General features: G+C 41.0%; 1 protein-coding gene across 1 annotated transcript in view; it reads right to left on the bottom strand.

Moving 5' to 3' along the window:
• LOC107118845 (polypeptide N-acetylgalactosaminyltransferase 13) overlaps positions 1-13798 on the bottom strand; it is a 233140-nt gene that overhangs the window by 30613 nt on the left and 188729 nt on the right. Inside the window, exon 9 of the mRNA XM_015421224.1 lies at positions 1139-1273. Coding sequence (XP_015276710.1) covers positions 1139-1273 — 135 coding nt within the window. The remainder of the gene's footprint in view (positions 1-1138; positions 1274-13798) is intronic.

Below are 13798 nucleotides of genomic sequence, written 5' to 3'. Positions count from 1 at the left end.
TTGGGGGGGGATAGTGGGAGGGCTTCTAGTGTCCTGGCCCCACTGCTGGACTTCCTGATGGCACCTGGTATTTTTGGCCACTGTGTGACAGAGTGTTGGGCTAGATGGGCCATTGGCCTGATCCAACATTGGCTTCTCTTATGTTCTTATGATCTGTATGTATCTCACATATCTTCTTACCACAAGATTTTAGAGACTTTCTTGTGTACCTGAGAGTTAAATTCACTATGCAAATATTCTGCTGCTGTAGTATTTCTAGAATCACAATCATTTATCTAATCACTGTATTTTACAGTGCTGAGCAGAAATGCATCCTTGAAATAATGAAGGACATATACTACTGGCTGATGGGAAGAAGATATTTTCAGTGTGAACATGAATATATGTCTCTATCTTCTTCATTTCTTTGGGCTTTGTTGTACTTGGCTATTTACTAATAGCTAAGGATCATGTCTCTGTTCACAGTCTTGTTACGTGAATACATGAAAGATTGTATTAAGAAGTTGCTCTTGGTCAGTTTTAGAGACAGCAGCTGAATATAAGGGACTCAAGTCAATGTAACTTTTAATGTTTTTAACTTGTATGATATTTTGGTTTTATTGTGTCCTTGTATACTCCCCTGAGCCCTGCCTTAGGGAATGGGTGGTATAAAAATTGAATTAAATAAACAAAAAAGTTTATGGTTTTGTAAACCTAAAGCAACATTCAGTAGTTCCTAGAAAGCTATACAGATCATGGCTCTTCGAACACTTAATGACCCACTAATACTGCAAGAAGATGCACTAGTCTCCATTCTAGCTACTAAACAGACAGCAAGGATATCACAACAATGGAATACAAGAGTTTAAAAAATATATGACTTACTTACTACATTAGTAAAGTACACGATGCTTAGTTAAACTAAGTGAGAGCAAGTGTTTGGGAAGATTAACTTTCCAGGATGACATTAAGGTAGAGTCAAAAGATCACAGGACTGTAGAAAATTATAGGTACAAGCGTGGACAGAGGTCTTCTTACTAAACTTTAGCTTAAAGGATGATTTTGGGTCAACAGTGTGAACCTGAAAGCTTCAGACAAGGGATTTTTGTATACGATTAATAAAAGTAAATTTAGCTTCCTGTTTATTTTGAATAAATACCTCGGCATCATACTCCCAAAGTTGATTTCCTCTCATGTGGTGGCACTTTAACATAATCACAGGGCCATTGAGCCTAGAGACATCCAAGCATAAATCATCTGTGCGAATCTCCATGTCAGCAGTGTAAGAAAATACCTGGAAGAGATAAATGGTTATGTTAAAAATACTGCTATAATGATTCTTTCAATCAAAATAGCATGAAAAGAACAGATATGAAACACATAAACCACTATGCAAGTCCTTCCACACTTTATACAGTGGCATAATTTTGGCCAGTGAAGGCACTGTAGTAAGGCTTTAAATCTCTCTAGATAGGTCGGTAGATTGATCGATCGGTAGATCGATAGATAGGGTTTTCATGGCATGAGGCATTCAGAGATGGTCTGCCATTGCCTGCTTCTGTGTAGCAATCTTGAATTTCCCTTGTGGTCTCCCATCTAAATACTCACCAGGGTGAACTCTGCTTAACTTCTGAGACCTGACAAGATTGGGCTATTCAGGTCAGGGCATAATAAGGTGTACTACTGATTAATACTCACACAAACATCTCTCTCTGGGGAAATACAGTTTCCTTCTTGTTAAACAACAACAAATGCCCTGCTGGTCTCCTTTTTTGGGAAGAGGAACATAGACAGTACACTGTGCTAGTACCATAGGGTTGCCAAGTCCTATCTTCACCCCCAACAGGGGACTTTGGGTGGCATTTCTGGAGGGGGTGGGGCATCCCGACGTGATGATATCACGTTGGGGATGTCCCCCCGCCCACTCGCCAGGGGTGCCAGCTCCCTGCAGTTAAAGCTGCCCCTTTAATTGCAGGGAGCTGGCGTTTCCACACGCCTGATCGGTTGGCCTACAGCCATACTTCTCCCTCCTCTCTCTCAAGAGAGAAGGGAGAGGGGTGGCAGCGGGTGTTGGGGCTTGGGGGCGGGGCTTCCCCTGGCAGCCAGCTGGCTGCTGGCGGGTAGAAGCCCCCCAAAAGCAGGGGACCCCTGCCAAACCAGGGGGTTTGGCAACCCTCATAGTTCCAACCGGTTGTAACAGAACATAGGAAGAGAGAGCCTTTAAGGAATATGAGGTCCAGTTGCTTAGGGGGAAAGTGAGCAAGTTGTTCAGCACTGAGGGGCACCATCACAGGGTTATGCCCTGTTTTCAGCATACCGTGGTATTTAAGGCAGCTTACAAAATAAAACAATTAAAACTATGTATGTGGTACGTATGTTGTACCGTTTTAACCAGAACACAGAAGTGAATCATTTCAGAGGATGCATGTAGTCATGTGCCTCTTTTGGCAGAGAATGACATTCTCTTGTGCCTGAATGCCAGTGCCATACACTTCAGCAGGGCATCTGTATCAAAATGTCAAGTGTTGGGTTATTAATGCAGTTTGAATAGCCCTCCAAGGCAGTCCCTTAGAGAGTCCCATTACAGCAATCTAGCCTTGAAGTTAAGACAGATGGAATGGAAATTTTGGCATAAGATTTTAAATACATGCTGCAGAATTCTCACCAAATAATTAAAAGTCTACCATAAACTGCAGTTACTGCAATTAATTCAAAAATATCCATAGTGGCTGGAGAAGGCTGAATCCATCCATGTATTTTCATCATACCCAGCCATTAGAAAAATTACTATGAATTAACAGAACATTAAAAGAATCCCTAACTTTGGGCAAGGGTCATTGCAAGGATCAAGACAAACAAGGATATGTTTCAATCCAGCATGCGCTCCCTTGGGAAGTTTTAACCAATGGACATTTAATTGAGAATGTTACAAAATGCTCCACCATGTTCACAGGAAGGATAATTCAGTTTGGTAATCTCAATTCTCACACATGTTAATATATTTTTTGTGTTAATTATACTGGTGAGACTAACAGGTAAGGCACACGGGCTAAGGGACCTTTTCCATGGCAGCCCCCCAATTATGGAACAATCTCCCCAGGGAGGTGAACCTGGCCCCTTCATTGTTGACCTTCAAGAGGCAGTTGATGACAGTTTTACTCAGGACTGCATTTTGATTGATTTAGCTTGTGTTATTGGCAGTCCTATTTGGAGTTTTTAAACTGTGGCTTTTATGGGTTTTATATTTTTTTAAAGTAATGATTTATTTATATTGTAAGCTGCCTTGAGTTCTGCAAGGGTGAAAGGCAGCTAATAAATATTTTAAATAAATAAATTAATAAATATATGTATGTATATATATAAAATAAGGGTAGAGGATATGAGCCAGTAAATTTCCAGTTCAATTCTCACCTCAGCCATGAATTCACTGGGTGATCTTAGACAAGTAATTTTCAGTCAGTCCTTCATCTTGCAATACAGGGATAAGAATACTCATCTACCCTAGGGGCAATGTAAAAATTACTAAGGTAATATATGTGAAGAGCTTTGAAGTGTCTAAAAGTGCTATATAAATGGTCAGTGTTGTCATGATGATTACAGACATCAAAAATACTTTACTAGTTATTCATGGTCATTACTCATATTCATTTACTAGGTAAAACTGTTCAAAGAAAAATAATATGCATTAATGCAATTAAGGGAGGTGGGGTACATCTCTCAATCATCAAGAGATTTATTTCAGTGTAACTGTAGGGCTACTAATCTTCTGAATGCCATAGACATAAGTAAATCCATCATATATTGCAACAGAAATACAATCTAAATCAAAGTTGGACTAGTTTGCACAACAGAAAGGGATAAATCTCGCCTGAAGCCTTCTATTCTGTGATTTGGCCAAAATATTTCTAATAATATGCAATAATATGCAATAGCCCTTGAGTATAACCAGAACACTGTTCATATTTCCATGAGGCAAATTGATAAACCTGTTGGTTCTCCAAAGAAACATTTGAGGCTAAGTCATTGAATTGAAGGCAAACTTTGATGACTTTTCATATGCTCCACAAGCTGCTAATATCAAGATAAAGATGTATTTTTTTGGGGGGAAATAGACATTTCAAAACAAACTTCTGAATACTTTTAGAACAATAATATTACACTGATGGTACAAAACACATGATTTGTAATTTAGTAGATTTTTAAATTATGATACGGAATTAAAACAATATTTTTTCAATGCACATTGGATGGTCGCAGGGTACCGATTGGTCCAGTTGTGTGGGATACCTTTCAGCTTGTTGAGTCTGAGGATGTGAACAGGATTCTTGGGTATTTGAGACCTACCACTTGCTTGTATAACACTTGCTCCTCCTAGCCGCTTAAATCTGCCTAGGGATGCTGGCAGAATGGATCCAGGAAACATTAAATGCCTCGCTAATAGAGGGGGTGGTCATCCTTGCCTTGAAGCAGGCCTTGGTGTGCCCACTCCTAAAGAAACCTATTCTGGACCCTGGAGAATTGAATAACTACCATCCAGTCTTAAATGCACCACTCTTGAGCAAGGTGATTGCATAAGCGGTGCCTGGACAATTTAAGGGGTTCCTGAATGAAGCAGATTGTTTGGATATATTCCAAATAGGATCATGGCTATGGGACTGAAATGGCTTTGGGTCATCCTAGTGGATGACATTGCACTGGGAGAAGGATGGGGGAGTGCAACCCTACTCATTCTCTTGGATCTCTTGTTGGCAGAGTTTAAACATGCAAAGGAAGTGGAGCACTGACTGTTTAGAGAAAAATAAGGAGGTTTATTTAAAGAAGAACAAATTGTTATAGAACATAGAAGAGAGCCTTAACTTTCTAGCCTAACTGCTGTGAGAGAAAAAATAACAAGAAGGAAGCTCTTCAGGAGCAGGAAGTCTCCAGAAGAGCCAATCAGGAGATAGCAAGGACATAATTTGAAATTGTGGGCAGTCCCTAATCTAGCTATGCTAACTACTAGTCCTTCAGCTGTCTTCCGTAGGATGATCTTCAGATCTTCTTCATAAGGCTGCACTATAGACCTTGCATATTCCAAAACCTCTCAGTGGCTTTTGATACCATTCATCATGGTATCCTTCTGGACTGCTTTCAGGGCTCTGACGGAGGTGCACTGTCTTGAAGTGGTTTTGGTACTGCCTTAGAGGTAGGTTTCAGATTGTGGTGCTGGAGGACTGCTTTTGTGGTTCTTGGCCTCTGGCCTACGGGGTTCTGCAAGTTCCATCGTCGCCCAGGCTGTTCAATCTCTCTCTGCTGGGAGAGGTCATCCAGAGATTTGGGCTCAGTTTTTACAACAATATGCAGATGATACTCAGCTCTCTCTCACACTTCCAGCAAATCTCAGGGAGGCTATGGAAACTGTGAACAGGTGCCTGGAGGCAGGGTTGGAATGGTGTAACGTGGGAACGGTGGAAGGTGTAACAAACTGGAACCCAATCCCAACCAAACAGAAGTTCTACTGGTGGGGCAAGGATTTAATCAAGGAAATGGGATACCTTCTATTCTAGATGGGGCTGCCCTTCCCCTAAAGAAGCAGGCTCGTAGCTTGGGGTGCTCCTGGAGCCAGGCTTCTTGTTGGATAAAAAAGTGACAGTGCTGGCCAGGGGTGCCTTTCACCAGCTTGGGCTAGTAAACCAGCTACAACCTTTCTGGGACAACTATAAATTAAATAGATAGAATAAAAATAAAGAATACTACATACACTTCTAAGTATTTAACATAAAATTAAAAAGGTACAGACAATAAACGTAGGTTGCAACCAGCAGGAGACTGGGTGGGATAAGAATATGGGGGAGTGGCTGTCAGCAATGGTGTGACATCACTTCTGGGTTTTCCCCAGAAGTGATGTCAGTCTTTTCTAAGAATGGCCAAAAATGCTTATCATTTTACCACAGAGTTTCCAGTGTTTCCTAGAGAAGCACATCCCTTCTGGGTTTTTCCTGTAAGTGACATCACACCATTGCCAACTGCATTTACATTTTTATTTTCTTCTGCTAGCCACTGGAGTGCCAATGGGCAAGGCCCACTTCCTGCCCCCAGTGGTCACATGGCAACCCTATAGGAGGGGTTCTTGGGAGGTTTTGTCACACTTGCTAGCCAGCTTGCTCTTGTCCAGAGCTGTAGTAGCAGTGACTGGGTCAACAGGAAAGCTGCACGTTTGGGCAGGAAAGGAAGGGCTTTTCTTCCCCTGCCCAAGCCAGCTGGCTTGTATTCCTCCCAGACTGCAGTGGCAGAGCTCAGGAGGAAAGGAAGCTGGCACAGTATGGTCTGGCAGGAAGGAAAGGGCTTTTCTTTCTTTACAGGCCAGTAGATCTATTGGGGTCCTGGGCTATAGTACCGCTGGGCAGGACAGCAACTCTGCTGGCTTGTGCAGTGCCCTCCTGCCTCTGGTATTTCAAGGAGGTCTCCCATCCCAGTACTTGCCAGAGTTGACCCTGCTTAGCTTCCAAGATCTGATGAGATTAGGCTTGCCTGGGCTATCCAGGTCAGGGCATATATATCACTGGACTTTCAAAAGGTTTTTGACATGATACCTCACCAAAGGCTCCTAAGTAAAATTAACAGTCATGGGATGACAGGACAGGTTCTCTTATGGATTAAAAACTGGTTATATGACAGGCAGCAAAGAGCAGGAATCAATGGACAGTCCTCACAATGGAGGGAAGTAAGCATTGGGGTCCCACAAGGATCGGTATTGGGGCGGTACTATTTAATTTATTCATCAGAGATCTGGAACTGGGGGTGAGTATTGTAGTGGCCAAGATCACAGATGACACCAAATTATTCAGGATTATGAAAACTGAAGCTGACTGTGAAGAGCTCCAAGAGGACCTCCACAAACTGGGGGAGTGAGCGACAATGTGGCAAATTAAGTTCAGTGTTGGTAAGTGTAAGGTGATGCACACTGGGACAAAAAATCCCAACTTCGAGGATAACCTAATGGGGTCTGAACTTGTTGAGACTGAGAGGAAAAAAGAACTTAGGGCTGTGGTGGATAGCTCAATGAAAGTGTCAACCCAGTGTGCTGCAATGGTGAAAAAGAAAAACTCTATGTTAAAGATTGTTAAGAAAGGGATTGAGAATAAAACGGCCGATATTGTAAAACTCCTGTATAGATCTATGGTGCGGCCTCATTTGGAATACTGTGTATGGTTCTGGTCCCCGTATCACAAAAAAGACATTGCAGAGCTGGAAAAAGTGCAGAGGAGGGCAAACAAGATAATTAGGAGGTTGAAGCACCTTCCCTATGAGAAAAGGCTGAAGAATCTGTGATTTCTCAGTTTAGAAACAAGAGGACTGGGGGGGGGGGACGACAAGATAGAGGTTTATAAAATTATGTATGGGATGGAGAGACTCTCCCTTTCCCAAAATACTAAAATTTGAGGGTATCCAATGAAACTGATGGGCAGTAGGTTTAGGGCGGATAAAAGGAAATACTACTTTACACAGAGGGCGATTAAAATGTGGAATTCACTGCCAGAGGATGTCATGATGGGTATGACAGACCCCTTCTTCTTCTCTATGAGGCAGATTTTACTACCAAAATACTGTTCCCTTCTCTGACTGAGCAGCCTCTTAGTAGCATATTTGAATTATAGAATTATACATTTTGGCATGTCCCACCATGTGATAGAGAAGTAATTTGGCTTTTTGCCCACACCAGAGATTTAGGGTGATTTCCCACAATCGCTGCTCCGTGCTCACTCCTCCCTTTTGCCCCGATGGTATGTGTCAATTTCACACAAGCTGCTGCGTGGTCGCATTTCCCCCCGCAGCTTCGTGCGATTTCTCCCACGTCTACTCAATCCTCAAAAAACAAGATTGAGTAGACGCGGGGAAAATCGCACGAAGGTGCGGGGCAAAATGCGGCCGTGCAGCAGCTTGTGTGAAATTGACACGTACCATCTACAAATCAGAATATTTTGAACAGGAAACAGGGGCTCAGTTCTTGACTGTGAGAGGTTTGTTTGTCTTGGAGATTTCTTTCAGCAACCATATGTCTTATTAAAGTTTCATAAAACTATCTTAGTTTCCTGGAAGTTAGTACTTTCTTCCTGTATTTGAATACTTCCCTTGTGGGATTATAACTTACCCTTTTTTACTCTTTACGAGTCTAAGACTGTTTCCCTTTTCACACAAACCAGGGGTCCCTTCTGAGTTGAACCCTCTGAATAACTGGGTAAGAAATATCCTCCTCTTTTTAGGAGCGATAATTCTTTTCTGTTTGGCTAGACTGGCAGTTTTTAACCTACTGTCCAGACTCTTCTGTCAAACCTAAACACCAATTCTGGAGACAGTGAATAATCAGAATTCAGCTAGGGCTGACACTTAGACTTTAAGTTCTGATTTTTTAACTTTTCCTCAAATGTGTTGGTATACAGTAAGGGCAAGGAGTTGTGTCCCTTCACTTTTCAAATGAACTTGTCTGTTTCCCTCAGACTGACACACACACACTCTTCCTGATGGGCAACTGCCAAGCCGAAGTAAAAATGACAACTGACTCTCTCTGACAAGACTGACAAGACTTTTTAAAACTCTCCTCAGCTGGTGCTGACCAATCAGAGAGAAGAGGGTGCACGTAGGCAGCAGCCTGTCAATCAAACTGTGCTTTACAGTGAGGCATTAACTCCTAATCTCCCAGCTCTCTGAATATGATGTACTAAGCATCCTGCTTTTGGAGGTCAGTTCAGCACAATGGCCACAGGAATAAACAGCTTTAAAAGGGGATTAGATAGATTCATGGAGGACAAGTCTATTAATGGCTACTAGCCATAGTGACTGAGGAAAACTTCCACATTCAGAGACACTAGTCCTCTGAATCCCAGAGCCAGGAGGCAACATCAGGGGAAGGCCTCTATGCCCTGTTGTTGGCTGTCCAGAGGAACCGGTTGGCCACTGTGTGAGACAGGATGCTGGACTAGATGGACCACTGGTGTGATCCAGCAGGGCTCTTCTTATGTTCTTATTATCTCCCCAGGGAAAATTGTCTGTCCCTCTCATATTGCTATCTTCTGCCAGAGGGTGATTTTTTAATATATATATTTGGCACACACTCAGTGATCCCTCCTTCCTAACCAATCTTTTAATTACTCTTTTTGTTTTCTAAGTATTTAATTCTGTTTTAATTGTTTTAATGATGTAGGGCTGATTTTAATGCTTTTAAAATGTGGTTTTTATCATTTATGTGTTAAATCGTTAGCTGCCTTAGGCAGCTGCCAAGGGCAGAAATTTAAATTGTGTAAATGAATAAAAAGTAAGCACTGGGGTCCAGAAGCATCAGTATTGGGGCTGGTGCTACTTAATTTGTTCACAGATTATCTGGAATTGGAGGGGAGCAGTGTAGTGGCCAAGACAGCAGATGACACAGAATTATTTAGGATTGACCAAAGCCAACTGTGAAGAGCTCCAGGAGGCTTTCCATAAATTGCATGAGTGGGCAACAATATGGCAAATGAAGTCCAATGTACATAAGTGTAAAGTGATATATATTGGAACAAAAATATCCCAACTTTGAGTATACTCTAATGGGGTTTGAATCTGCTGGGACTGAGAGGGAAGTGACCATGAGGTCATAGTGGATAGCTCAAAGAAAATGTCAACCCAGTGTGCCACAGGAGTAAAAAAGGCAAATTCTATGCTGGGGATAATTAGGAAGGAATTAAAGATAAAGCAGTCGATATTATAATACATCTATGGTGTGGCCTCATTTGGAATACTGTCAGCAGTTCTGGTCATCATGTCTTAAAAAGGACATTGCAGGGCTGGAAAAAGCACAGAACAGGGCACCCAAGATGATTAAGGGGTTGAAGCACCTTTCCTATGAAGAAAAGTTGAGGAGTCTGGGAATTTTCAGTTTAGTAAAGAGATGAGTAAAGGGAACACGCCAAAGGTTTATAACATTGTGCATGTGGAGTGGACAGAAAGAACTAAAATCTGGAATTTGCTGTCAGAGGATGTAGTGATAGCCATGGGCATAAACAGATTCATGGTGGATAGGTCCATCAGTGCTGCCTAGCTGTGATGGTTATCAGAAAAATTCCCAAAACAAGAATTGTGTAATAAAAATGTATACCTTTTATTACATATCTTTGGTTTTGCACGAATGTGACACTTTGGAGATTTTCTGTATTTTTCTTTAGAAAGATAAGAATTTTAGTATTTGATATAATAAAAATGTATACCTTTTATTACATATATTTGGTTTTGGACGAATGTGGAGCTTTTCTGTATTTTTCTTTAGAAAGATAGGAATTTTAGTATTTGATTCTCTTTCAGAAATTGTCACCCATGGAATTAGCTTTGACATGGTTTTTGAATTTTGGAAACTGGCCTCATAGAAAACTGAGATAATTAATATTGAAATACCACATGGTTATGCATCAGCACAAGCAATTACAAATGTCTTACTTCATTCTAGGTTGATTACTATGGAAACTCAAATGCAAAATGTCATAAAATAGACACAAGGTTAAGAAAAACATGGTTTAGCAAACACAGAAGAGAATATATGAAGTGTTTTGAAATGAAAATGCAGTAACCCTGGAGTGTGCAGGTGTATATGATTTTGTAGATATCAGGCTGCAAAAATTACATTAGTCCTCCATATTTGGAATCAAGCATTATTCCATCATGATTCACCAGTAACAATTTAGTGTGAAATGGGCAACAGAAAATAAAGTTGCTTGGGAGAGCAAGATGTCTAGCACTGTCCTAGCACCAGCATCTTATACGTTAGCCCAAGCATCATGTAGTAACAAAAGATTAGAAGTGGATCTTATGTCGAAAGGTGGGTCACAGCCCAAAAAAAAGCTGAAGGCTCCTGGTATAAAGCAACCTACTGTGGCTGCCATTTTAATTATTTACAAGACTCCCAATTATTCTAAGTTCACCTCTCAATTGATTTAAAGCATTCTAATCAAAGCTACAAGGAAAGCGCTTTCTTCTAATTGTTGAAGGCAACCTTTCGCCAATTAATTGTTGAAAGCAGCCTTTGGCAAATTGAACCTGATTGCATTACCAATTAGAGAATGCATGCAAATCATACTAAGTTGCCAATTAGGGTGCCTTGGAAAGGAAAAATAGTAAAGGCAGAGTTAAGTATGTTTTATTTCTTCCTATTCCAATCTTTAGTTGCAATACCCTAGAGTTTTTCACAAACACTTTGCATATATGCTCAAACTACAGTTGCCAGGTCAACCATCAAGGGCCTTACTGGGTGGTGAAGGCTCTCGCTGATGGCACACTGATGTTGCTTCTTGTGTTCCCCCATGAAACCATAGAATTTTGCCCAAATGCCAGAGCATCTTTGGCATTCCCCAGACACAATGCTGATATCTCCCCTATTTTGGCACCTTCCCCCTGTCCGCATTCACTTGCTGCAATAAGACCTTAGCTGGTAATGAGTTTGATCTATTTGACAGTTCTAGGAAGTCATCTCAACAGGAATGAACTGGTTCTGTCCTGTTCTGTCTTGTACTGTGCAACCAAGTCAGAGTGACTAAGCAGTCTTTATCTGATTGGCTAATATGTATATATACGTGTTCATGCATTGTACAGTTATCTTCCTTCTGATGAACCTGTGTATTGCGAAGCACTCTGTCGGTGCGTATAATGATATAAATGCTTGTGTAAATAAATATATAAATAGTTTTACACAAGACTGTTTGGACTATTACTTCGCTGGATACTTCTAGCAACCCCAATACCACTGGCGTGGGCAGGCACACTACACTAACACACACACCCGAATGACAGTGGGGAGTGTTTGCTGGGGGAAGGGGATCCTCCACCCCCAGCAGGGGTCCCATAACCTTAGCCCAAACACAAAATGCACGTATGTAAAATGAAAGGCCTTTTTAACACTGCAGAAGAAATGCTACAGACATGCTACGTTTTTTCATGTATCAGACCTTTAGAATATTCTTTTATTCTGCGCCCAAGTTACTTGGGCTTTGAGCACAAGAAAGTTGGGCAGAGAGAAAGGGCTAAACATGAGAGGTGCACACAGTTCATTCTTCCAAGCATCCTATATTCTTATCTGTGTGAGCACAATGGGGATAGGAAGCAGAAATGAGCTCCACTGAGCATTCTCAGCTTTGCCCACACACAAGTACTATGCCTGTGGTGTGAATGGATTCTGTCCAATGCTCCCTCTAAGCTGTGGAGTCTAGTGAGCAAAAATTCTACTTTGTGAGCTACTGGCATTAAAGTTGTGAGTGAGTGATTTGGCTACTGCATAAATTAGTTTGCTCTGGAGCCATCCTTCCTGAGCTAAGACAAAAATGTGTGAGCCAGAGGCTAACAAACTGTGAGCTAGCTCACACTTACTCAGCTGAGAGGGAACACTGATCATGTCCAACGTATTTTTCCTACGGATTCTTCATTTATCTTTCCTTACTTCAAAATCTCTCTTGCACCATTAGCATATGCTGAATTAGCTATGTTGTCATTACTAATACTATTTCTTTTGATGTAGAAATAATGGTGCATATACAGTGCAGCATGTTAAGGCACTGGTCCACTTTGCAATGTTTTATTTTATTTTTCACATCATTTGATAAAGAGAAAATTCTGTCATTCAAGATTTTTTCAGTTGCTAAGGAGGCCCAGTGGCACATGTTCCTTTTTCTCCAATAAAAACAATCAGAATGCAGAACTGACCAAAAGTTACTGCAGGACACTGAACCTACCATCCACAAGGACTCCTGGAGCCACCACTCTATTGAAGATAAATTGTTCAGAGGGTGATTATAAAGGTCAAAATAGTTAAGGTCTACAGTTAAGGAGAAGCTGAACAAACAAAGTCCATGTAAGACTTCAAAATATAAAAGGATATAGGGTGGAAGAAGACAGCAGGGAAGCTTTTACATTTTGCTCACACTATTTTTATTCCTAGATTTACCTTGTTCAGATTACAGAGCAGTAATAGCAACCATGCCCTTCTGAAGGACAACAAAAAGGATTAAAACTGGCAAAAACTGAAACTGACCAGGCAGGTTAAATTCAGTGATTTCTTTTCTGCCTCCAGTTCTGCACTAATCAAGGCAATACAAACTTCTAGTAAGTTTCAAGCTCTCTGCAGCCCTAAACAAATCACTCTCTAGTAAAGTATATGTGCCAGATTTATTCCAGTTTAAAACCACCTAAGTCAATAGGCTTAAGGCAGGGGTAACTCTATTTAGGATTACACTATTAGGATTAGGATACACCATTAAACGTCTAATGATTTTTTACATCTCACACTCAATTTCAAACCAGCTACCTTGATTCAGTTCTGGAATTCATGAAAGCAAAAACCACAGCCACAATCCTATGTCAAGTTTAGGGTACCTCCTCTTAGTTTTGTAAAGCAATTTTGTTATATGTGCAAGCTGAAATAAAACTCACTTCCTTTTAAATAGCACTCACATGAGCATTCTGATGCAGGTGGGAATATGACTTCCACCAAGAAAGGAAAAGATAATCAGGGAAACATGGGAAGAATAGAGAGCTGCAGCAGGAGCTCTCGTGCCAATCCCAAAATTATAGATATACTCTATAAATAATCAGGAGGCCAACAGAGTGCAAGACAAGGCACAATGGAAGATTTATGGCATGGGGAAGATCCAACCAGTCCCAGTATAAGGAAGGAGGAGAATAAATTGCTCACTGTCTTCAACTGGAGCCAGGATGTTGCAATTATCTTAAATTACAAGGCAAAGAGATTTATGTATAATGTTGGAAAAAAGCTCTCCTAATTAATCTCTAAAGAGGTGTTAGCAACAGGAGAAGCTACAAGTAG

The sequence above is a fragment of the Gekko japonicus genome, unplaced genomic scaffold (assembly GCF_001447785.1).
Source record: "Gekko japonicus isolate JY-2015 unplaced genomic scaffold, Gekko_japonicus_V1.1 scaffold331, whole genome shotgun sequence".
In the NCBI taxonomy this organism is placed as follows: Eukaryota; Metazoa; Chordata; class Lepidosauria; order Squamata; family Gekkonidae; genus Gekko; species Gekko japonicus.
Note: the sequence above shows the minus strand (reverse complement) of the source record. Positions and strands in the feature narration are given on the sequence as shown.